Raw genomic sequence first — 26,818 nt, forward strand, 5'->3', positions numbered from 1 at the left:
AAAATATGCCTATAAAGACGTTATAACCTGACCTACCCTCCTTGTCTTTGCAGTGACCCCATCTCTGTGGACTCCATCTCTGTGGACTCCATCTCTGTGAACCCCATCTCTGTGAACCCCATCTCTGTGAACCCCATCTCTGTGAACCCCATCTCTGTGGACTCCATCTCTGTGGACTCCATCTCTGTGGACTCCATCTCTGTGAACCCCATCTCTGTGAACCCCATCTCTGTGGACTCCATCTCTGTGGACTCCATCTCTGTGGACCCCATCTCTGTGGACTCCATCTCTGTGGACTCCATCTCTGTGGACCCCATCTCTGTGGACCCCATCTCTGTGGACTCCATCTCTGTGGACTCCATCTCTGTGAACCCCATCTCTGTGGACCCCATCTCTGTGGACTCCATCTCTGTGGACCCCATCTCTGTGGACTCCATCTCTGTGGACCCCATCTCTGTGGACTCCATCTCTGTGGACTCCATCTCTGTGGACTCCATCTCTCTGGACCCCATCTCTGTGGACCCTATCTCTGTGAACCCCATCTGCCATCAACATCTACATTTGTCCTTTGACCATTCACTTCCAAGGTCATGTGTCGCCTGTCGATGACCTCGCTGTTCGTCTACTTCTGGTTGGTGGAGAGGGGTCAGTGTGACGCCTTCAGCCTTCAAGACACCATGGGAGAGCTGCACACAGAGTTTGCCGTCAACCTTTACCAAACGCTCACCGAGACAGAGAACAACTCCAACTTGATAGTGTCGCCGGCGAGCGTCTCGCTGTCCTTGGGTCTTCTGCAGCTGGGCGCCCGCGGCAACACGCTGGCGCAACTGGTGGCCGCACTGGGATATGACATCAACGGTAAGAAATCCCACCCACCAAGCAGAGCCTCGTGGGCTAAAAGGTGAAAGGGCATCCAGAGGATGGCTGAGCACCTTAACTAGCATCTTTACCAGTGTGGGTTTATTTTGCTCTCCATTACGGTTTGTTTAAATCAGTCACCTGAGAATACTGTTTCCTTAAACGGGTGCCGGGCTGCACCGCTGGTACGGGGTCCTGTGGGACAATTGGCATGGGGGTCCTGTCGGCCGGTAGAGTGGTGTCTGGAGACTTAATACCTGCCTCTGCTTTGTAATCAGATTATTCAGTGGGTAATACCGAGACACTGGGGTCCAAAGGTCACGGTGTTACACAGAAGTCACTAAACCAGTGAAGTTTAAAAGGTAATGTAGAGAAGGGCGTCCCTACTTCAGGCAGAGAGAGAGGGAGGATATTTGATTGATTTATCAGCATACTTGATTGAAAAAAAAGGTGAAAGGTGCCAAAGTGAAGAAAAGGTTTCGGCTCTAAGCCCCGGGTGGCTGTGTATGTGGTATGGACCTGGGCTCCATGTCACATGCGTTTCTCAAAACACAATTTAACCGTCATTGGAGAATGTGTCGATACGTTACTGACAGGATGGACATGAAGGCAGCGCTGCTCTGATTAGCTTTTTCCGTTCAAATCTGACCTTAACATTAGTCCACAATACAGACGACGGATCAGCATCCTAGAGCGATATCCTCTGCAAATATTGAGGCTTATTCTTTGGCACGTTATTGTGCACATCTTGTTACACATCATGAAATATTGTAGGCAAAAATCGCAGACGGTAGCCAACAATTAGCAAAATAGAACTCAATCAGGCACTCACTTTACATTTTATTTTAATATGATTCAAATAAACTCAGCAAAAAAAAAGTCCTCTCACTGTCAACTGCGTTTATTTTCAGCAAAATTAACATGTGTACATTTTTGTATGAACATAACAAGATTCAACAACTGAGACATAAACTGAACAAGTTCCACAGACATGTGACTAACAGAAATGGAATAATGTGTCCTTGAACAAAGGGGAGGGGGTCAAAATCAAAAGTAACAGTCAGTATCTGGTGTGGCCACCAGTTGCATTAAGTACTGCAGTGCATCTCCTCCTCATGGACTGGGCTCTTCGCTGGCCATGGCAGAACGCTGACATTCCTGTCTTGCAGGAAATCATGCACAGAACCAGCAGCATACCACCCTGCATCCCACTGCGGGCTTGCTTCTGAAGCTAAGCAGGGTTGGTCATGGTCAGTCCCTGGCTGGGAGACCAGATGCTGCTGGAAGTGGTGTTGGAGGGCCAATAGGAGGCACTCTTTCCTCTGGTCTAAAAAAAAAAAAAAAAATATCCCAATACCCCAGGGCAGTGATTGGGGACACTGCCCTGTGCAGGGTACCGTCTTTCGGGTTGGGACTTTAAACAGGTGTCCTGACTCTCTGAGGTCATAAAAGATCCCATGGCACTTATCATAAGAGTAGAGGTGTTAACCCTGGTGTCCTGGTTAAATTCCCAATCTGGCCCTCATACCATCAGGGTCACCTAATAATCCCCAGTTTACAATTGGCTCATTCATCACCCTCCTCTCCCCTGTAACTATTCCCCTGTTTGTTGCTGTTATTGAGAATGTTTTCTCAGTCAACTTACCTGGTAAAATAAAAAGTATGGCTGGTGACATTGTCATGCTGGAGGGTCACGTCAGGATGAGCCTGTAGGAAGGGAACCACATGAGGGAGAAGGATGTCTTCCCTGTAACGCACAGCGTTGAGATTGCCTGCAATGACAACAAGCTCAGTCTGATGATGCTGTGACACAGCGCCCCAGACCATGATGGACCCTCCACTTCCAAAAATCCTACAATGTGATTTTCTGGATTTTTGTTTCACATTTTGTCTGTCATAGTTGAAGTGTACCTATGATGAAAATTACAGGCCTCTCTTGTCTTTTTAAGTGGGAGAACTTGCACAATTGGTGGCTGACTAAATACTTTGTTGCCCCACAGTACATACATACATACACACTTCATATATTATACATATATGCACTTGCCATTGTAGAGCCGGATTAAATGGGTTGGTCGGATCCTGGTGTCTTCTTCTTCACTCTTGTTTTGGAATACATCGTTTCCTCATCACATTCTTGAACACACAAGGTTTCCATTTGGGTCGTCATTATCTGGACAAGTTGCAAAATCGTATCTAGGGTCAGCTTACCCTAGCCCTTAACCATTAGTGGGGAAGACCAGTTCTATTTATCTTCTTAAAATCTGATTTTACACCTAGCTATAACCACACTGCTAACCTTATACCTAACCATAACCACACTGCTAACCTTATACCTAACCACACTGATAACTTTATACCTAACCCTAACCACACTGATAACCCTACCCACACTGCTAACCTTATACCTTACACTGATAACCTTATGCCTAACCCTAACCACACTGCTAATCCTAACCACACTGCTAACCTTATACCTAACCCTAACTACACTGATAACCTTATGCCTAACCCTAACCACACTGCTAACCCTAACCACACTGCTAACCTTATACCTAACCCTAACCACACTGTTACCCTGACTACACTGCTAACCTTACGCCTAACCCTAACCTTAAATGAAAACCAAAAAGCAAATGTAGTGGGAACCAAGCCACTGATTCCATTTCCGGTCTCTCCAGATATGCAGGTGCAGGACTTCCTGTTGCGGTCGCAGGGAGATGTGGGTAACTCCAGTCACGGGGTGCGGCTCCGGCAGGCCTGCGTCCTATTCGTCCAGAGCGGCGTCCAGCTACTTCCTGTTTTTACCCAGCATGCAGCAGCCTTGGGCAACAGCAGTCTGGTGCGAGCCAACTTCAGCCAGCCCAACCACAGCCGAAGCCAGCTGCAACAGTGGGGACGTAACCACGGCACCGGTGAGCCGCTCCAGTCCGGTGGCAGCGGGGAGCTGTTTGGGTCTGGCGAGGCCCAGGAAGAAGCCTTGTGGTGGGGCCAGCGGCTGCAGATGGCCCTGGTCAACACTGTAAACTTCCGGGGCGTGTGGCAGAAACAGTTCCTCTTCACAGACACCCAGAACCTTCCCTTCACCCTGTTGGACGGCAGCACCATCAAGGTGCCCATGATGCACCAGGCCACAGAGGTCAACTTTGGTAAGTGAGAAGAGACAACGGCAATATGTTTCTCTCCGTCTCTCCCTTTGGCTGTGGCTTACAGTCAATCCATCAAGCACACCACACCACATTTAGCTTAATGGTAGAGTTGGAGTTTTGCTTCATACTACAGTAATCTAGATCATTTGACATTCTACAATTGTAAAGTCTTTAGTGTTTAGTGTTTGTGCATCGCTTGGTCTTTGGGGGTTCTAGGCTGGGTATCTGTAAAACCATGACAACTGCTAATGTCACAAAGGGCTTCTAAAATCCATATGATTGATTATCCTGTGTCCTTATTTAAGTGGTCCCTCCCTTTGTGTCCATTCTGTGTGTAGGTCAGTTCCGCACCTTGTCTGATCAGCGCTACACAGTTCTGGAGCTGCCGTACCTGGGCCACTCCCTCAGTCTGCTGGTAGCTCTGCCCAGCGACAGGAAGACGCCACTGTCCTCTCTGGAATCCCAGCTAACTCCCAGCGCTGTGACCACCTGGGACACTGGCCTCCGTAGAACCAAGATGGATGTCTTTCTCCCCAGGTAGCCTACACACATCAATATGTTTTCCCTTGAAAACATTTCTTATACCAGGTTAGTATCACTGATGTAAAACATTTCTTATACCAGGTTAGTATCACAGATGTAAAACATTTCCTATACCAGGTTAGTATCACAGATGTAAAACATTTCTTATACCAGGTTAGTATCACTGATGTAAAACATTTCCTATACCAGGTTAGTATCACAGATGTAAAACATTTCTTATACCAGGTTAGTATCACAGATGTAAAACATTTCTTATACCAGGTTAGTATCACAGATGTAAAACATTTCTTATACCAGGTTAGTATCACTGATGTAAAACATTTCTTATACCAGGTTAGTATCACAGATGTAAAACATTTCTTATACCAGGTTAGTATCACTGATGTAAAACATTTCTTATACCAGGTTAGTATCACTGATGTAAAACATTTCTTATACCAGGTTAGTATCACTGATGTAAAACATTTCTTATACCAGGTTAGTATCACTGATGTAAAACATTTCTTATACCAGTTTAGTATCACAGATGTAAAACATTTCTTATACCAGGTTAGTATCACTGATGTAAAACATTTCTTATACCAGGTTAGTATCACTGATGTAAAACATTTCTTATACCAGGTTAGTATCACTGATGTAAAACATTTCCTATACCAGGTTAGTATCACTGATGTAAAACATTTCTTATACCAGGTTAGTATCACAGATGTAAAACATTTCTTATACCAGGTTAGTATCACTGATGTAAAACATTTCCTATACCAGGTTAGTATCACTGATGTAAAACATTTCCTATACCAGGTTAGTATCACAGATGTAAAACATTTCTTATACCAGGTTAGTATCACTGATGTAAAACATTTCTTATACCAGGTTAGTATCACTGATGTAAAACATTTCTTATACCAGGTTAGTATCACTGATGTAAAACATTTCCTAGCCCAAAGTAGCTTCCGTTCCCTGTATCCTAACGGACGTTTGCTAAGAGAGATACCTGGGACGACCCAACTTCACGTCATTGAAGTTGACATTTAAAACGGTTTAGGTTCAGGTAAGGATTATAGTTTAGGGTATTTCGTATTTATTCTGGATACCCATTAGCTGCTGCCAAAGCATCAGTTACTCTTCCCGGGTTCAAACAAATTTAGGCAGTTTATACAATTTTAAAAACATTACAATTACATTCACAGATTTCACAACACACTGTGTGCCCCCAGACCCCTACTCCACCACTACCACATCTACAGAACAAAATCTGTGTACGTGTGCGTATAGTGTGTGTGTTATAGTGTGTGTTATAGTAAAGTGATGTTGAATAAAGGCAGAAGCTACTCTTCCTGGGGTCCATTACAACACATTCACAGATTTCACAACACACTGTGTGCCCTCAGACCCCTACTCCACCATTACCACATATCTACATATCTACAGTACTAAATCCATGTGTATAGTGAGTATGTTATCGTGTTTGTGTGTCTGTGCCAATGTTTGTGTCTCTTCACACTCCCCGCTGTTCCATAAGGTGTATTGTTATCTGTATTTTAAATCTAATTTTACTGCTGCATCAGTTACTTGATGTGGAATAGAGTTCCATGTAGTCATGGCTCTATGTAGTACTGTGTACCTCCCATAGTCTCTTCTGGACTTGGGGACTGTGAAGAGACCTCTGGTGGCATGTCTTGTGGGGTATGGTCATCCCACAAGTATCCCATAGCATTTACCATGTCCTAACCTCCATGATGACTGATCTAGCGTGGCGAAACGGGATAACGGTAGTGTAATGCACTGTCATTTAACAGGTTTAAAATGCAGAACAGGTTCAACCTGAGGTTGATTCTGCCGTCAATGGGGGTCAGTGACGCCTTCGACCCAATGGCAGCAGACTTCACCGGACTCTCAGGTACAGAACACTCAAACTGCCTTTTCCTGGTTTAATGTGAGATTAGGATTGGGGTCAAATTCCATTTCAATTTGTGTCAATTCAAGAAGTAAACTGAAATTCCAATTCGCTTTTCAACGAGGAACATTTTCAAAATTTGGTTTACTTTCTGAGTTGAGCTATAAAAGCCTGTATGAGACTCCATGTCATCCTCAGTACTCTGCAGATGACTGTCCAGTACTTACAGCATTGTGTTTGTTATCTCTCCACAGCAGAGGAAGGCCTGTATGTGTCAGATGCCTTTCATGAGGCCAGGATAGAGGTAACAGAGGACGGGACCAAGGCAGCGGCAGTAACCACTATGGTGCTACTCAAACGATCCCGAGCTCCCGTCTTCAAAGCAGACAGACCTTTCTTCTTCCTCCTGCGACAAGTCAGCACAGGTAGGAGGCCTACCATACAAAATAATTAACAGATGGCTTACATATGCAATAAGGCCCGAGGGGGGTGTGGAATATGGCCAATATACCACGGCTAAGGGCTGTTCTTATGTACGACGCAATGCAGAGTGCCTGGATACAGCCATTAGCCGTGGTATATTGGCCATATACCACAAACCCCCTGAGGTGCCTAATTGCTATTATAAACTGGTTACCAACGTAATTAGAGCAGTAAAATGTATTTTCTTGTCATACCTGTGATATACGGCCTGATATACCACGGCTTTCAGCCAATCAGTATTCAGGACTCAAACCATCCACTAATATTCAACACAGCTGCGTTTACACAGGCAGCCCAATTCTGATCTTTTGCCACCGATAGTATTTTTGATCAATCAAATCAGTGGCAGATCAGATTTGGGATGCCTGTGTAAACGCAGCCTTAGTCAGAGTGTTGTACTGCCGTTACAGCATCACCTTGTTAGTTTGCCTTCTATTAATCGCTCCATTTGTCAACCCTCTCTCCATCTCTCTCCCTCTCTCCAGGATCTGTTCTATTTATGGGGCGTGTGGTGAATCCAGCTGATCAGGCACTCTAAAACCCCCTTACCTCCACCCTAGGACTCCCTTACCTCCACCCTAGAACCCCCTTACCTCCACCCTAGGACTCCCTTACCTCCACCCTAGAACCCCCTTACCTCCACCCTAGGACTCCCTTACCTCCACCCTAGAACCCCCTTACCTCCACCCTAGGACCCTCTTACCTCCACCCTAGAACCCCCTTACCTCTATCCTAGAACCCCCTTACCTCTACCCTAGAACCCCCTTATCTCCACCCTAGGACCCTCTTACCTCCAACCTAGGACCTCCACCCTAGGACCCCCTAACCTCCACCCTAGGACCCCCACCAACATACCCTACCCCCGCTCATATTCAACCCCAACACACTGCCCATATTTATTGGGGACCAGAGGTTTCCAGACATCCGGAAGAGGGACAATATTTGTTGTACATATCTGTAAATAAAATGTAAATACATCTGTGTTTTGCACCCAAAGTGTCTTGGTCATTTACTTCTGTAGGACTACTGGCTAATTCCTGCTCCATGGTCACGGAGAGGATTCAGAAACTCTCACATCCACCAAATTAATAAAACTCATGTCAACACTTTTTTTCTCAAAATATTTATGTTAATACAGTTGATCGTCATGCAGTTGAAGTCGGAAGTTTACATACACCTCAGCCAAAAACATTTAAACTCAGTTTTCACAATTCCTGACAGTTTAATCCTTGTAAAAATTCCCTGTCTTAGGTCTGTTAGGATCACCACTTTATCTTAAGAATGTGAAATGTCAGAATAATAGTAGAGAGAATTATTTATTTAAGCTTTTATTTCTTTCATCACATTCCCAGTGGGTCAGAAGTTTACAAACACTCAATGAGTATTTGGTAGCATTGCCTTTAAATTGTGTAACTTGGGTCAAATGTTTCGAGTAGCCTTCCACAAGCTTCCCACAATAAGTTGTGGGAATTTTGGACCATTCCTCCAGACAGAGCTGGTGTAAACTGAGTCAGGTTTGTAGGCCTCCTTGCTCGCACCCGCTTTTTCAGTTCTGCCCACAATGTTCGATAGGATTGAGGTCAGGGCTTTCTGATGGCCACTCCAATACCTTGACTTTGTTGTCCATAAGCCATTTGGCCACAACGTTGGACGAATGCTTGGGGTCATTGTCCATTTGGAAGACCCATTTGCCACCAAGCTTTAACTGATGTCTTGAGATGTTGCTTCAATATATCCACATAATTTTCCTCATGATGCCATATATTTTGTGAAGTGTACCAGTCCCTCCTGCAGCAACGCACCCCCACAACATGATGCTGCCACCCATGTGCTTCACGGTTGGGATGGTGTTATTCAGCTTGCAAGCCTCCCCCCTTTTTATCCTCCAAACATAACGATGGTCATTATGGCCAAACAGTTCTATTTTTGTTTCCTCAGACCAGAGGACATTTCTCCAAAAAGTACAATCTTCAAATCGAATCAAATTGGTCACATACACATGGTTAGCAGATGTTAATGCGAGTGTAGCGAAATGCTTCTAGTTCCGACCGTGCAGTAATAATATATATCTAACAAGTAATCTAACAATTTCACAACAACTACCTTATACACACAAGTGTAAAGGAACGAATAAGAATATGTACATATAAATATATGGATGAGCGATGGCCGAACGGCATAGGCAAGATGCAGTAGATGGTATAGAGTACAGTATATACATTACATACAGTAATGTAGGGTATGAAAACATTATATAAAGTGGCATTGTTTAAAGTGACTAGTGATACATTTATTACATTGATTTTTTTATTATTAAAGTGGCTAGAGATTGAGTCAGTGTCAGTGTGTTGGCAGCAGCCACTCAATGTTAGTGGTGGCTGTTTAATAGTCTGATGGTCTTGAGATTGAAGCTGTTTTTCGGTCCCAGCTTTGATGCACCTGTACTGACCTCACCTTCTGGATGATAGCGGGGTGAACAGACAGTGGCTCGGGTGGTTGTTGTACTTGATCTTTTTGGCCTTCCTGTGACATCGGGTGGTGTAGGTGTCCTGGAGGGCAGGTAGTTTGTCCCCGGTGATGCGTTGTGCAGACCTCACTACCATATGGAGAGCCTTACGGTTGTGGGCGGAGCAGTTGCCGTACCAGGTGGTGATACAGCCCGACAGGATGCTCTCGATTGTGCATCAGTAAAAGTTTGTAGTTTTGGTGACAAGCCTAATTTCTTCAGCCTCCTGAGGTTGAAGAGGCGCTGTTGCGTCTTCTTCACTGCGCTGTCTGTGTGGGTGGACCAATTCAGTTTGTCCGTGATGTGTACGCCGAAGAACTTAAAACTTTCCACCTTCTCCACTACTGTCCCATCGATGTGGATAGGGGGCTGCTCCCTCTGCTGTTTCCTGAAGTCCACAATCATCTCCTTTGTTTTGTTGACGTTGAGTGTGAGGTTATTTTCCTGACACCACACTCAGAGGGCCCTCACCTCCTCCCTATAGGCCGTCTCGTCGTTGTTGGTAATCAAGCCTACCACTGTGGTGTCGTCCGTAAAACTTGATAGAGTTGGAGGTGTGCATGGCCACGCAGTCATGGGTGAACAGGGAGTACAGGAGAGGGCTGAGAACGCATCCCCAGTGTTGAGGATCAGCGGGGTGGAGATATTTCCTATCCTCACCACCTGGGGAATGTCCTTATGTGCAGTTGCAAACCAGTCTGGCTATTTTACAGTGGTTTTGGAGCAGTGGCTTCTTCCTTGCTGAATGGCCTTTCAGGTTATGTCGATATAGGACTCGTTTTACTGTGGATATAGATACTTTTGTACCCGTTTCCTCCAGCATCTTCACAAGGTCCTTTGCTGTTGTTCTGGGATTGATTTGCACTTTTCGCACCACAGTACGTTCATCTCTAGGAGACAGCGCGTCTCCTTCCTGAGAGGTATGACGGCTGCGTGGTCCCATGGTGTTTATACTTGCGTACTATTGTTTGTACAGATGAACGTGGTATCTTCAGGTGTTTGGAAATTGTTCCCAAGGATGAACCAGACTTGTGGAGGTCTACAATTCTTTTTCCTGAAGTCTTGGTTGATTTCCCCATGATGTCAAGCAAAGAGGCACTGAGTTTGAAGGTAGGCCTTGAAATACATCCACAGGTACACCTCCAATTGACTCAAGTGATGTCAATTAGCCTATCAGAGAAGCTTCTAAAGCCAATGAATCATGACACTAACATCAAAAGTCTCAAACTTTTCTTGAAAGTACAGTGACATAAAACAATTATGTTGATTGTGTGTTTTGACTTTATTTACATGGCCAAGTCACAGGTTAAAATATAAACTTTATTCATGGAAATACAAAAAAAAAAAAAAAAAAAAAAAAAAAAAAAAAAAAAAGGCCTCTGAACATTCTCTTTAAATAATTCTCTAAAGGTATTTACATCTATACAGCGTATTCAAAATACTCTCTTTTGGTAGCGTCCTCTTTATAAACAAAGACAAGTTTGGCAACTATTTGGTCCCTGTATAGGAGGGTAGGGGGAGGGGGGGTTGGAAAGGAGATGGGAGAGATAAAAGGGGAAATAGGGGCAGGGAGGATTGCAAATGTTGTGGTGTAAACTGCCAGCCAGACATCTAGGGCCTCAATTCTACACAATGTCCAACGACACTTAACTGTTACACTACAAAGAGATTTAGTTTAAGATTGCAGTAAAGGGTAACTAAGTGGTTGTACGGGGAAATTGCTAGTGGCACGGATGCTATTGCTAACCATTCAATTATTGTCTATTTCCTGAGGCTCGTCTACTACCCATCACAGAGGGTTCTTGTCTGTGGCACTTTGATAACAGCATTCAGATGGTACGCTATTATTATTGTTGGGAGTTTGGTTTGGTTTATCCTTCTAGCTATAATCCAGAACTGCTAAGATGACTGACTCGTGACGTTCCTCTTGCCTACAAATATGGAGTTCCATGAGAGTGAAATGTGGGCTTCGGTGTAGGTTGTGTAGGTGCAGCCGATTTTAGATTAACCTTTTCATGGCAAGATTAGGAAGTCATGAGGGAGGGGAGTGGCCAACCCTTTCTGTTGGTGAATAGAGTAAAAGGAGTGTTTCTATTGGTGGAGTGGAGTGCCTATCAGGATTAAGTGAATAACCAAACGGGGACAAACCCACAACAAAAATACCACAGAAAGAGAGGGAGATGACTAGAGAGAGAGATGACTAGAGAGAGAGAGGGAGATGACTAGAGAGAGAGAGGGAGATGACTAGAGAGAGAGAGGGATGACTAGATAGAGGGATGACTAGAGAGAGAGGGAGATGACTAGAGAGAGAGAGGGAGATGACTAGAGAGAGAGAGGGGGATGACTAGAGAGAGAGGGAGATGACTAGAGAGAGAGGGAGATAATAATAATAATAATAATATATGCCATTTAGCAGACGCTTTATCCAAAGCGACTTACAGTCATGTGTGCATACATTCTACGTATGGGAGGGATCGGGATGAGCGCCATGCTCTACCAACTGAGCTACAGAAGGACATGACTAGAGAGAGAGGAGATGACTAGAGAGAGAGGGAGATGACTAGAGAGAGAGGGGGATGACTAGAGAGAGAGAGGGATGACTAGAGAGAGAGAGGGATGACTAGAGAGAGAGAGGGAGATGACTACAGAGAGAGAAGAGAGAGAGAGAGATATGACAAGAGAGAGAGAGAGATATGACTAGAGAGAGAGAGAGATGACTAGAGAGAGAGAGATGACTAGAGAGAGAGAGGAGATGACTAGAGAGAGAGAGGGATGACTAGAGAGAGATGACTAGAAAGAGAGAGGGAGATGACTAGAGAGAGAGATGACTAGAAAGAGAGAGGGAGATGACTAGAGAGAGAGGGAGATGACTAGAAAGAGAGAGGGAGATGACAAGAAAGAGAGATGACTAGAAAGAGAGAGAGAGGGAGATGACTAGAGAGAGGGAGATGACTAGAGAGAGAGAGGGAGATGACTAGAGAGAGAGAGGGAGATGACTAGAGAGAGAGAGGGAGATGACTAGAGAGAGAGAGGGAGATGACTAGAGAGAGAGAGGGAGATGACTAGAGAGAGAGAGAGGGAGATGACTAGAGAGAGAGAGAGGGAGATGACTAGAGAGAGAGAGGGAGATGACTAGAGAGAGAGAGGGAGATGACTAGAGAGAGAGGGAGATGACTAGAGAGAGAGAGAGATGACTAGAGAGAGAGAGGGAGATGACTAGAGAGAGAGAGGGAGATGACTAGAGAGAGAGAGGGAGATGACTAGAGAGAGAGGGAGATGACTAGAGAGAGAGAGGGAGATGACTAGAGAGAGAGAGGGAGATGACTAGAGAGAGATATGGATGACTAGAGAGAGAGAGGGAGATGACTAGAGAGATATGGATGACTAGAGAGAGAGAGGGAGATGACTAAGATGACTAGAGAGAGAGAGAGGGAGATGACTAGAGAGAGAGGGAGATGACTAGAGAGAGAGAGGGAGATGACTAGAGAGAGAGGGAGATGACTAGAGAGAGAGGGAGATGACTAGAGATAGAGGGAGATGACTAGAGAGAGAGAGGGAGATGACTAGAGAGAGAGAGGGAGATGACTAGAGAGAGAGAGGGAGATGACTAGAGAGAGAGAGGGAGATGACTAGAGAGAGAGAGAGGGAGATGACTAGAAAGAGAAAATGAAAAAATAAAATAAAAAACATGAAGCCACCTAAAGATTCATTTGAATCCTAAAACATCAGTGTTCCTCTTTTGGCCCTGAGGTTGTTGGAAACTTTTTACAATCGAATTTAACCCCCTCCCTTAGCAATATCAGTTCCCCATACCATCACTGATGAGACACGCGTCACACAGTATACACGGACAGAGACAGACAGGCCAACAGCACTCATTTCATTGCTTGGGTTAGTTCATACACTGTATATGCCCCTTCTCTATAGGAATATTTCAGCCTGGGTAAGGGCTGCAGGTTGAGGGCTGAGGGTGGGGAGGAGGGGTCAGGTCTGAGGGTCCGGGGAGTGAAGAGTTGTCCATTAGAACCCGTCCAGGTGGTTCATATTGTTGGCTCTGTTATGGATCTCTTCTAAAAAGTTCTCCAGCTGTTCTATCAGCACCCGCTTCTTGAACCTGAATAGAAGAGAATAGAACATTGTCACTGATACAGAACAGAACACGGTAAAATAGAACACGTTAGAGAAGTAGAACAGAATAGAGTCGCCGTTAGAGAAGTAGAACAGAATAGAGTCGCCGGTAGAGAAGTAGAACAGAACAGAACATGGTCACTGGTAGAGAAGTAGAACAGAACAGAACATGGTCGCCGGTAGAGAAGTAGAACAGAACATGGTCGCCGGTAGAGAAGTAGAACAGAACATGGTCGCCGGTAGAGAAGTAGAACAGAACATGGTCGCCGGTAGAGAAGTAGAACAGAACATGGTCGCCGGTAGAGAAGTAGAACAGAACAGAACATGGTCGCCGGTAGAGAAGTAGAACAGAATATAACATGGTCGCCGGTAGAGAAGTAGAACAGAATATAACATGGTCGCCGGTAGAGAAGTAGAACAGAATATAACATGGTCGCCGGTAGAGAAGTAGAACAGAACATGGTCGCCGGTAGAGAAGTAGAACAGAACAGAACATGGTCGCCGGTAGAGAAGTACAACAGAACAGAGTCGCCGGTAGAGAAGTAGAACAGAACAGAACAGGGTCGCCGGTAGAGAAGTAGAACAGAACAGAACATGGTCGCCGGTAGAGAAGTAGAACAGAACAGAACATGGTCGCCGGTAGAGAAGTAGAACAGAACAGAACATGGTCGCCGGTAGAGAAGTAGAACAGAACAGAACATGGTCGCCGGTAGAGAAGTACAACAGAACAGAACATGGTCGCCGGTAGAGAAGTAGAACAGAACAGAACATGGTCGCCGGTAGAGAAGTAGAACAGAACAGAACATGGTCGCCGGTAGAGAAGTAGAACAGAACAGAACATGGTCGCCGGTAGAGAAGTAGAACAGAACAGAACATGGTCGCCTGTAGAGAAGTAGAACAGAACAGAACATGGTCGCCTGTAGAGAAGTAGAACAGAACATGGTCGCCTGTAGAGAAGTAGAACAGAACATGGTCGTTGTTAGAGAAGTAGAACAGAACAGAACATGGTCGCCGGTAGAGAAGTAGAACAGAACATGGTCGCCGGTAGAGAAGTAGAACAGAACATGGTCGCCGGTAGAGAAGTAGAACAGAACATGGTCGCCGGTAGAGAAGTAGAACAGAACATGGTCGCCGGTAGAGAAGTAGAACAGAACAGAACATGGTCGCTGGTAGAGAAATAGAACAGAATAGAACATGGTCGCTGGTAGAGAAATAGAACAGAATAGAACATGGTCGCTGGTAGAGAAATAGAACAGAATAGAACATGGTCGCTGGTAGAGAAATAGAACAGAACAGAACATGGTCGCTGGTAGAGAAAAGAACAGAATAGAACATGGTCGCCGGCAGAGAAGTAGAACATGGTCGCCGGTAGAGAAGTAGAACAGAATAGAACATGGTCTCTGGTATAGAAATAGAACAGAATAGAACATGGTCGCTGGTAGAGAAATAGAACAGAATAGAACATGGTCGCTGGTAGAGAAATAGAACAGAATAGAACATGGTCGCTGGTAGAGAAATAGAACAGAATAGAACATGGTCGCTGGTAGAGAAATAGAACAGAATAGAACATGGTCGCTGGTAGAGAAATAGAACAGAATAGAACATGGTCGCTGGTAGAGAAATAGAACAGAATAGAACATGGTCGCTGGTAGAGAAATAGAACAGAATAGAACATGGTCGCTGGTAGAGAAATAGAACAGAATAGAACATGGTCGCTGGTAGAGAAATAGAACAGAATAGAACATGGTCGCTGGTAGAGAAATAGAACAGAATAGAACATGGTCGCTGGTAGAGAAATAGAACAGAATAGAACATGGTCGCTGGTAGAGAAATAGAACAGAATAGAACATGGTCGCTGGTAGAGAAATAGAACATGGTCGCTGGTAGAGAAATAGAACAGAATAGAACATGGTCGCTGGTAGAGAAATAGAAGACAGATATACAGGACGGAGAGTCTAGTTGAACATCATTCCTGATCTTTCTTATGGATCTCTCAGATACAGGACAGAGCCTTCAGAAGAAACTTCCTTTAGATTGTTCTGGGACTGTTGTTCCATGCAGTGAATCTGTTATTCAATGTGTTTCTATGGGCTAATAGCAGTAAGGCCAAAAATTATTTTTTTAAATACTTTTCATTTTTTTAAATAAAAAGTATTTTCAAATACTATATATATCAAAAAAGTATTTAAAAAATATTTTTGGGCTTTATATATATATACACACACTGCTCAAAAAAATAAAGGGAACACTAAAATAACATCCTAGACCTGAATGAATGAAATATTCTTATTAAATACTTTTTTCTCTACATAGTTGAATGTGCTGACAACAAAATCACACAAAAATGATCAATGGAAATCAAATTTATCAACCCCTCCTCCACATCTCCTGGTGTACTGGCCTGTCTCCTGGTAGCGCCTCCATGCGCTGTACACTACGCTGGCAGACACAGCAAACCTTCTTGCCACAGCTCGCATTGATGTGCCATCCTGGATGAGCTGCACTACCTGAGCCACTTGTGTGGGTTGTAGACTCCGTCTCATGCTACCGCAAGAGTGAAAGCACCGCCAGCATTCAAAAGTGACCAAAACATCAGCCAGGAAGCATAGGAACTGAGAAGTGGTCTGTGGTCACCACCTGCAAACCACTCCTTTATTGGGGGTGTCTTGCTAATTGCCTATAATTTCACCTGTTGTCTATTCCATTTGCACAACAGCATGTGAAATGTATTGTCAATCAGTGTTGCTTCCTAAGTGGGTTACATTGTGTTGTTTAAGTGTTCCCTTTATTTTTTTGAGCAGTATATATACTGATACTTCAAGGGGTCTTAAAAATGTCAAAATCAAATAGCGGCAGCGTAGCCTAGTGGTTAGAGCGTTGGACTAGTAACCGGAAGGTTGCGAGTTCAAACCCCCGAGCTGACAAGGTACATCTGTCGTTCTGCCCCTGAACAGGCAGTTAACCCACTGTTCCCAGGCCGTCATTGAAAATAAGAATATGTTCTTAACTGACTTGCCTGGTTAAATAAAGGTTAAAAAAATGATCCTTTGTAGGACCTTCTTCAAACAATTCCATATAGTTTAGTAGACGACACAAACAGGAATAAAAAGAGTTGCTGATCATGTTCCAGTTTGACTCAGGTCTGTTTAGAAGCTTGTGTTCCTCACCTTGCAGCTTCTTTTATAATGTTCTGGAGAAATATCAACCGTGTGTCAAAGCTTCCTTGGATCTGCTTCAGGAAGTAGAAGATTTTTTCATAGTCTATAAAAACAATAAAAAGAGAGAGAGAGAGAGAGAGAGAGAGAGAGAGAGAGAGAGAAGGGAAGAGTCAAGCACAGTGAGAGCTGCTGATGAAACGAGAGAACTTTCCATTCAGGGATTTCAGACCAGACATCAACTGTAGGCTATGAGACAAGGTCAAAGGGGTAATGATTGGACACGGAGTCAGTGAAGTGACACACAGCCAGTCTACAGACATACAGGCCACAGATTAATGACTATCACACAGCCCTCAAGATCAGTGTTTTCCAACCCTGGTCCTCCAGTCCCCTCACCAACCCTGGTCCTCCATTCCCCTCACCAACCCTGGTCCTCCAGTCCCCTCACCAACCCTGGTCCTCCAGTCCCCAAACCAACCCTGGTCCTCCAGTCCCCAAACCAACCCTGGTCCTCCAGTCCCCAAACCAACCCTGGTCCTCCAGTCCCCAAACCAACCCTGGTCCTCCAGTCCCCAAACCAACCCTGGTCCTCCAGTCCCCAAACCAACCCTGGTCCTCCAGTCCCCAAACCAACCCTGGTCCTCCAGTCCCCAAACCAACCCTGGTCCTCCAGTCCCCTCAACAGTACAATGTTTCGTTGTAGCCCTGAACAAACACCTCATTCAGCTCATTGAGGGCTTCATGATTAGTTGACAAATTGAATCAGATGTGCTTGTCCAGGGTTACAATAAACATGTGTACAGTTGGGGTACTGGAGGAGCAGGGTACTGCCCCAGACATACAGGCCCCAGATGACACAGCCAGTCCCCATACATATAGGCAGTCTCCAAACATACAGGCCCCAGATTATACAGCCAGTCTCCAGACACACAGGCAACAGATTACACAGCCAGTCTCCAGACACACAGGCCCCAGATTACACAGCCAGTCTCCAGACATACAGGCAGTCTCCAGACACACAGGCCCCAGATTACACAGCCAGTCCCCATACATACAGGCAGTCTCCAAACATACAGGCCCCAGATTACACAGCCAGTCCCCATACATACAGGCAGTCTCCAAACATACAGGCCCCAGATTATACAGCCAGTCTCCAGACACACAGGCAGTCTCCAAACATACAGGCCCCAGATTATACAGCCAGTCTCCAGACATACAGGCAGTCTCCAGACACACAGGCCCCAGATTACACAGCCAGTCTCCAGACATACAGGCCCCAGATTACACAGCCAGTCTCCAGACACACAGGCCACAGATTACACAGCCAGTCTCCAGACACACAGGCCCCAGATTACACAGCCAGTCTCCAGACACACAGGCCCCAGATTACACAGGCAGTCTCCAGACACACAGGCCCCAGATTACACAGCCAGTCTCCAGACATACAGGCCCCAGATTACACAGCCAGTCTCCAGACACACAGGCCCCAGATTACGCAGCCAGTCTCCAGACACACAGGCCCCAGATTACACAGCCAGTCTCCAGACCCACAGGCCCCAGATTACACAGCCAGTCTCCAGACACACAGGCCCCAGATTACACAGCCATTCCAGATTACACAGCCAGTCTCCAGATTACACAGCCAGTCTCCAGATTACACAGCCAGTCTCCAGACCCACAGGCCCCAGATTACACAGCCAGTCTCCAGACCCACAGGCCCCAGATTACACAGCCAGTCTCCAGACCCACAGGCCCCAGATTACACAGCCAGTCTCCAGACACACAGGCCCCAGATTACACAGCCAGTCTCCAGATTACACAGCCAGTCTCAGATTCCAGATTACACAGCCAGTCTCCAGACACACAGGCCCCAGATTACACAGCCAGTCTCCAGATTACACAGCCAGTCTCCAGGCCCCAGATTACACAGCCAGTCTCCAGATTACACAGCCAGTCTCCAGATTACACAGCCAGTCTCCAGATTACACAGCCAGTCTCAGATTCCAGATTACACAGCCAGTCTCCAGATTACACTCCAGATTACACAGCCAGTCTCCAGATTACACAGCCAGTCTCCAGACACACAGGCCCCAGATTACACAGCCAGTCTCCAGATTACCAGCCAGTCTCCAGATTACACAGCCAGTCTCCAGACACACAGGCCCCAGATTACACAGCCAGGCCCCAGGCCCCCAGATTACACAGCCAGTCTCCAGATTACACAGCCAGTCTCCAGATTACACAGCCAGTCTCCAGATTACACAGCCAGTCTCCAGATTACACAGCCAGTCTCCAGATTACACAGCCAGTCTCCAGACACACAGCCCCAGATACACAGCCAGTCTCCAGATTACACAGCCAGTCTCCAGACACACAGGCCCCAGATTACACAGCCAGTCTCCAGATTACACAGCCAGTCTCCAGATTACACAGCCAGTCTCCAGATTACACAGCCAGTCTCCAGATTACACAGCCAGTCTCCAGATTACACAGCCAGTCTCCAGATTACACAGCCAGTCTCCAGATTACACAGCCAGTCTCCAGATTACACAGCCAGTCTCCAGATTACACAGCCAGTCTGGACCAACAGCTTCACCATAAAATAACAATTACATCTAAATGAAGTCGTTGGGGAAAAGTGAGGCAACTTTCTCTGGTTGCCGTGGCGGCCCCTGGTTACGTACGTCTCCCGGGTTTCCGTATCTCCTTGGTGATGAGGGCTCGTAGTTCGGTGTTGACCTCCAGACTCTCGCTGTTCATCACCTTCTTCAGCTCAGCGGGGGAGGGGTACCGGGCCGGGCACTGCTCCTCCACCACATCCCCAGTCTCTCCTGCATCCTCACTGCCCTCTGAGCGCTCCACCTCCCTGGGAAGCCCGTTCTCCTCCTCAGTGTCCCCATCAGCCTCCATGCGGTTCCCTGTGTCGGGGCCGTCTAGAAGGGGTCCAGAGAGGATCTCTCCTGGTTGGACCGTTGTCCCGGTCTCATACGTCTCAGGGTTGTAGAGGTTTCCAAACACAGCCTCCGAGTCTGACTCACTCTGGTCGCACTCTGTGAGAGGGGGGGGGGTTCAGGGACAGTCGTTCATAACTAACATGTACGGAACTAAAATACTGTCACTTCCTTTTACAGACTCCGCACTTCAAATATTTGTGTTTTAACACACAGGTGCTCTGACCACAATGGCGCAGAGCTTGTGTGAGTGAGTGTCTCACCGGCGAGGGGGGGTCTGAAGGGGCTGGCTGCAGGGCTGACGGGGGGCGAATAGGCTCTGCCGGGGCGCAGTAGAGGGGACATACACCGTCGTCTCTTGGGACCCCCACCCCCGTGCATGTTGGAGTCACTCCCCGGACGCTTGCCCTTGTTCTGGGGACCCGTCACAAACTCATCGGCCTCGTCAATCATCATCCCCTAGAGAAACGGCAACAGAAAAGACAGGATAAACAAAACGTACTATTACAACTTCACTGTTATAATTGTTAAAGTGTAACAGTATAACTTTAAACCGTCCCCTCGCCCGTACCCGGGCTCGAACCAGGGACCCTCTGCACACATAAACAACAGTCACCCACGAAGCATCGTTACCCATCGCTCCACAAAAGCCGCGGCTCTTGCAGAGCAAGAGGAACCACTAGTTCAAGGTCTCAGTGCAAGTGACGTCACCGATTGAAATGCTATTTAGCGCGCACCACCGCTAACTAAGCTAGCCGTTTCACATCCGTTAGAAAAGCAAACTGACATTTGTCCAGAAAAATGTGTTCGACTCATAATAGCAATCAATTAGAGATGTTTTCAAAGAATCAAATAAGGGTTTGTGAGGTTTTGACCAGCTGATTTCAGATACTCCTAAGTGGAAGGGAATGGTAGTGAGAGGTTTTGACCAGCTGATTTCAGATACTCCTAAGTTGAAGGGAATGGTAGTGAGAGGTTTTGACCAGCTGATTTCAGATACTCCTAAGTGGAAGGGAATGGTAGTGTGAGGTTTTGACCAGCTGATTTCAGATACTCCTAAGTGGAAGGGAATGGTAGTGAGAGGTTTTGACCAGCTGATTTCAGATACTCCTAAGTGGAAGGGAATGGTAGTGAGAGGTTTTGACCAGCTGATTTCAGATACTCCTAAGTGGAAGGGAATGGTAGTGAGAGGTTTTGACCAGCTGATTTCAGATACTCCTAAGTGGAAGGGAATGGTAGTGAGAGGTTTTGACCAGCTGATTTCAGATACTCCTAAGTGGAAGGGAATGGTAGTGAGAGGTTTTGACCAGCTGATTTCAGATACTCCTAAGTGGAAGGGAATGGTAGTGAGAGGTTTTGACCAGCTGATTTCAGATACTCCTAAGTGGAAGGGAATGGTAGTGAGAGGTTTTGACCAGCTGATTTCAGATACTCCTAAGTGGAAGGGAATGGTAGTGAGAGGTTTTGACCAGCTGATTTCAGATACTCCTAAGTGGAAGGGAATGGGAGTGAGAGGTTTTGACCAGCTGATTTCAGATACTCCTAAGTGGAAGGGAATGGTATTGAGAGGTTTTGACCAGCTGATTTCTGGAGACAGCCATAGTCCTACCTTCTTGTCCAGTTTGAAAGGATTTCCGAAGGTGTGCAGGCGTTTGGGCTGTTCAGGGTCTGCGTCTCTGAGGGGTTGGGGAAGGGCTTTTAGGAAGTCCTGGTAGTTCCCCATCTGGGCGATGGGCACACTGTGCAGCTGGTCTGGAGAGACAAGAGGACACAGGAAGACTTGGGCTCAAAGTTCAGTCTTCGTCTCGTCCTTAACAAATCTGGTAGCGAGAATAATTCAACAGGAATTACAGTTAATTCTGGAACTGAATCACACACACACACACCTGTGTCCTGTCCTCGGAGCAGACAGGTGGTGCTGAGCAGGTTCCTCCTCATGCGGCTCAGCTGATCCAGGAGGTGCATTCTGGGAATGTCGTAGGCGTTCCGGAAACCCTGAGGTTTCAGACTCTACACAGGGAACAGCGAGGAAGAGCTAGTATTGTCACAGTAGATCAGAAAAGCAACATGATGGGGGAGTATGATGTGAAACGGTACTACAGTAAGTCAGGGGGGAGTATCATATGAAACGGTACTACAGTAAGTCAGGGGGAGTATCATATGAAACGGTACTACAGTAAGTCAGGGGGGAGTATCATATGAAACAGTACTACAGTAAGTCAGGGGGTATCATATGAAACGGTACTACAGTAAGTCAGGGGGAGTATCATATGAAACGGTACTACAGTAAGTCAGGGGGGTATCATATGAAACGGTACTACAGTAAGTCAGGGGGGAGTATCATATGAAACGGTACTACAGTAAGTCAGGGGGGAGTATCATATGAAACAGTACTACAGTAAGTCAGGGGGAGTATCATATGAAACGGTACTACAGTAAGTCAGGGGGAGTATCATATGAAACGGTACTACAGTAAGTCAGGGGGAGTATCATATGAAACGGTACTACAGTAAGTCAGGGGAGTATCATATGAAACGGTACTACAGTACGTCAGGGGGGGATATCATATGAAACGGTACTACAGTAAGCCAGGGGGTAGCATCATATGAAACGGTACTACAGTAAGTCAGGGGGGTAGTATCATATGAAACGGTACTACAGTAAGTCAGGGGGTAGTATCATATGAAACGGTACTACAGTAAGTCAGGGGGGGGTAGTATCATATGAAACGGTACTACAGTAAGTCAGGGGGTATCATATGAAACGGTACTACAGTAAGTCAGGGGGTAGTAGTACATATGAAACGGTACTACAGTAAGTCAGGGGAGTATCATATGAAACGGTACTACAGTAAGTCAGGGGGTGGTATCATATGAAACGGTACTACAGTAAGTCAGGGGGAGTATCATATGAAACGGTACTACAGTAAGTCAGGGGGGGGGTAGTATCATATGAAACGGTACTACAGTAAGTCAGGGGGGTAGTATCATATGAAACGGTACTACAGTAAGTCAGGGGGGAGTATCATATGAAACGGTACTACAGTAAGTCAGGGGGGGAGTATCATATGAAACGGTACTACAGTAAGTCAGGGGGGAGTATCATATGAAACGGTACTACAGTAAGTCAGGGGGAGTATCATATGAAACGGTACTACAGTAAGTCAGGGGGGAGTATCATATGAAACGGTACTACAGTAAGTCAGGGGGAGTATCATATGAAACGGTACTACAGTAAGTCAGGGGGGAGTATCATATGAAACGGTACTACAGTAAGTCAGGGGGGAGTATCATATGAAACGGTACTACAGTAAGTCAGGGGGGGTATCATATGAAACGGTACTACAGTAAGTTGGGGGGTATCATATGAAACGGTACTACAGTAAGTCAGGGGGTAGTATCATATGAAACGGTACTACAGTAAGTCAGGGGGGTATCATATGAAACGGTACTACAGTAAGTCAGGGGGGTAGTATCATATGAAACGGTACTACAGTAAGTCAGGGGGGTAGTATCATATCAAACGGTACTACAGTAAGTCAGGGGGGGAGTATCATATGAAACGGTACTACAGTAAGTGGGGGGTAGTATCATATGAAACGGTACTACAGTAAGTCAGGGGGGAGTATCATATGAAACGGTACTACAGTAAGTCAGGGGGAGTATCATATGAAACGGTACTACAGTAAGTCAGGGGGGAGTATCATATGAAACGGTACTACAGTAAGTCAGGGGGGTATCATATGAAACGGTACTACAGTAAGTCAGGGGGAGTATCATATGAAACGGTACTACAGTAAGTCGGGGTAGTATCATATGAAACGGTACTACAGTAAGTCAGGGGGTATCATATGAAACGGTACTACAGTAAGTCAGGGGGGGTATCATATGAAACGGTACTACAGTAAGTCGGGGGGGTATCATATGAAACGGTACTACAGTAAGTCAGGGGGGTATCATATGAAACGGTACTACAGTAAGTCAGGGGGGGTATCATATGACACGGTACTACAGTAAGTCAGGGGGGTATCATGTGAAACGGTACTACAGTAAGTCGGGGGGGAGTATCATATGACACGGTACTACAGTAAGTCGGGGGGGGTAGTATCATATGAAACGGTACTACAGTAAGTCAGGGGGGAGTATCATATGAAACGGTACTACAGTAAGTCAGGGGGTAGTATCATATGAAACAGTACTACAGTAAGTCAGGGGGAGTATCATATGAAACGGTACTACAGTAAGTCAGGGGGGTAGTATCATATGAAACGGTACTACAGTAAGTCAGGGGGGTATCATATGAAACGGTACTACAGTAAGTCAGGGGGGTAGTATCATATGAAACGGTACTACAGTAAGTCAGGGGGGTATCATATGAAACGGTACTACAGTAAGTCAGGGGGTAGTATCATATGAAACGGTACTACAGTAAGTCAGGGGGTAGTATCATATGAAACGGTACTACAGTAAGTCAGGGGGGTAGTATCATATGAAACGGTACTACAGTAAGTCAGGGGGAGTATCATATGAAACGGTACTACAGTAAGTCAGGGGGGGAGTATCATATGAAACGGTACTACAGTAAGTCAGGGGGGAAGTATCATATGAAACGGTACTACAGTAAGTCAGGGGGGTATCATCATGAAACGGTACTACAGTAAGTCAGGGAGGGGGGAGTATCATATGAAACGGTACTACAGTAAGTCAGGGGGAGTATCATATGAAACGGTACTACAGTAAGTCAGGGGAGTATCATATGAAACGGTACTACAGTAAGTCAGGGGGAGTATCATATGAAACGGTACTACAGTAAGTCAGGGGGATATCATATGAAACGGTACTACAGTAAGTCGGGGGGTATCATATGAAACGGTACTACAGTAAGTCAGGGGGGTATCATATGAAACGGTACTACAGTAAGTCGGGGGGAGTATCATATGAAACGGTACTACAGTAAGTCAGGGGAGTTTCATATGAAACGGTACTACAATACGTCAGGGGAGATATCATATGAAACGGTACTACAGTAAGCCAGGGGAGGGTAGCATCATATGAAAGCGGTACTACAGTAAGTCAGGGGTAGTATCATATGAAAGCGGTACTACAATAAGTCAGGGGGGTAGTATCATATGAAACGGTACTACAGTAAGTCAGGGGGGTAGTATCATATGAAACGGTACTACAGTAAGTCAGGGGGGTATCATATGAAACGGTACTACAGTAAGTTCAGGGGTAGTAGTATCATATGAAACGGTACTACAGTAAGTCAGGGGGGAGTATCATATGAAACGGTACTACAGTAAGTCAGGGGGGTAGTATCATATGAAACGGTACTACAGTAAGTCAGGGGGTATCATATGAAACGGTACTACAGTAAGTCAGGGGGTAGTATCATATGAAACGGTACTACAGTAAGTCAGGGGGTAGTATCATATGAAACGGTACTACAGTAAGTCAGGGGGGTAGTATCATATGAAACGGTACTACAGTAAGTCAGGGGGGAGTATCATATGAAACGGTACTACAGTAAGTCAGGGGGGAGTATCATATGAAACGGTACTACAGTAAGTCAGGGGGAAGTATCATATGAAACGGTACTACAGTAAGTCAGGGGGGTATCATATGAAACGGTACTACAGTAAGTCAGGAGGGGTATCATATGAAACGGTACTACAGTAAGTCAGGGGGGAGTATCATATGAAACGGTACTACAGTAAGTCGGGGGGGGAGTATCATATGAAACGGTACTACAGTAAGTCAGGGGAGTATCATATGAAACGGTACTACAGTAAGTCAGGGGGGATATCATATGAAACGGTACTACAGTAAGTCAGGGGGGGGGTATCATATGAAACGGTACTACAGTAAGTCAGGGGGTATCATATGAAACGGTACTACAGTAAGTCGGGGGGGGAGTATCATATGAAACGGTACTACAGTAAGTCAGGGGGAGTTTCATATGAAAGCAGTACTACAGTACGTCAGGGGGGATATCATATGAAACGGTACTACAGTAAGCCAGGGGGAGGGTAGCATCATATGAAACGGTACTACAGTAAGTCAGGGGGGTAGTATCATATGAAACGGTACTACAATAAGTCAGGGGGGTAGTATCATATGAAACGGTACTACAGTAAGTCAGGGGGGTAGTATCATATGAAACGGTACTACAGTAAGTCAGGGGGGTATCATATGAAACGGTACTACAGTAAGTTGGGGGTAGTAGTATCATATGAAACGGTACTACAGTAAGTCAGGGGAGTATCATATGAAACGGTACTACAGTAAGTCAGGGGGTGGTATCATATGAAACGGTACTACAGTAAGTCAGGGGGGAGTATCATATGAAAACGGTACTACAGTAAGTCAGGGGGTGGTATCATATGAAACGGTACTACAGTAAGTCAGGGGGGAGTATCATATGAAACGGTACTACAGTAAGTCAGGGAGGGGGTAGTAGTATCATATGAAACTGTACTACAGTAAGTCAGGGGGAGTAGTATCATATGAAACGGTACTACAGTAAGTCAGGGGGAGTATCATATGAAACGGTACTACAGTAAGTCAGGGGGAGTATCATATGAAACGGTACTACAGTAAGTGGGGGGGGGAGTATCATATGAAACGGTACTACAGTAAGTCAGGGGGGAGTATCATATGAAACGGTACTACAGTAAGTCAGGGGGAGTATCATATGAAACGGTACTACAGTAAGTCAGGGGGGAGTATCATATGAAACGGTACTACAGTAAGTCAGGGGGTAGTATCATATGAAACGGTACTACAGTAAGTCAGGGGGAGTATCATATGAAACGGTACTACAGTAAGTCGGGGGGGTAGTATCATATGAAACGGTACTACAGTAAGTCAGGGGGAGTATCATATGAAACGGTACTACAGTAAGTCAGGGGGGAGTATCATATGAAACGGTACTACAGTAAGTCAGGGGGTATCATATGAAACGGTACTACAGTAAGTCAGGGGGGTATCATATGAAACGGTACTACAGTAAGTCAGGGGTAGTATCATATGAAACGGTACTACAGTAAGTCAGGGGGGTAGTATCATATGAAACGGTACTACAGTAAGTCAGGGGGTAGTATCATATGAAACGGTACTACAGTAAGTCAGGGGGAGTATCATATG

The 26,818-nt window shown here is 45.7% G+C and overlaps 2 protein-coding genes across 2 annotated transcripts in view; one reads left to right on the forward strand and one right to left on the reverse strand.

Annotated features, from left to right (window-relative positions):
* Nucleotides 1-453: 453 nt before the first annotated feature.
* Nucleotides 454-7,913, forward strand: serpine3 (serpin peptidase inhibitor, clade E (nexin, plasminogen activator inhibitor type 1), member 3). The gene is made up of 6 exons (XM_035766434.2): nt 454-858; nt 3,540-4,007; nt 4,346-4,544; nt 6,350-6,450; nt 6,702-6,872; nt 7,416-7,913. Exons 1-6 carry the CDS (start codon nt 591-593, stop codon nt 7,466-7,468), a joined length of 1,260 nt encoding a protein of 419 aa, XP_035622327.1. The 5' UTR covers nt 454-590; the 3' UTR covers nt 7,469-7,913.
* Nucleotides 7,914-12,110: 4,197 nt separating this feature from the next.
* ints6 (integrator complex subunit 6) overlaps nt 12,111-26,818 on the reverse strand; it is a 63,395-nt gene continuing 48,687 nt past the window's right edge. The window contains exons 13-18 of the mRNA XM_052523079.1: nt 21,560-21,683; nt 21,283-21,425; nt 19,937-20,132; nt 19,407-19,772; nt 16,732-16,825; nt 12,111-13,550 (exon numbers count right to left, since the gene is read on the reverse strand). Of these exons, the coding sequence (XP_052379039.1) occupies nt 13,457-13,550; nt 16,732-16,825; nt 19,407-19,772; nt 19,937-20,132; nt 21,283-21,425; nt 21,560-21,683 (1,017 nt within the window). The 3' untranslated portion in view covers nt 12,111-13,456. The remainder of the gene's footprint in view (nt 13,551-16,731; nt 16,826-19,406; nt 19,773-19,936; nt 20,133-21,282; nt 21,426-21,559; nt 21,684-26,818) is intronic.

This window comes from Oncorhynchus keta, chromosome 7, assembly GCF_023373465.1.
Source record: "Oncorhynchus keta strain PuntledgeMale-10-30-2019 chromosome 7, Oket_V2, whole genome shotgun sequence".
NCBI lineage: Eukaryota > Metazoa > Chordata > Actinopteri > Salmoniformes > Salmonidae > Oncorhynchus > Oncorhynchus keta.

Coding starts and splice junctions, on each gene's coding strand:
- serpine3 (XM_035766434.2), top strand. CDS start 591: ATGTGTCGCCTGTCGATGACCTCGCTGTTCGTCTACTTCTGGTTGGTG. Junction 4,545..6,349: donor ATGGATGTCTTTCTCCCCAG/GTAGCCTACACA, acceptor GTCATTTAACAG/GTTTAAAATGCAGAACAGGT. Junction 6,451..6,701: donor AGACTTCACCGGACTCTCAG/GTACAGAACACT, acceptor ATCTCTCCACAG/CAGAGGAAGGCCTGTATGTG.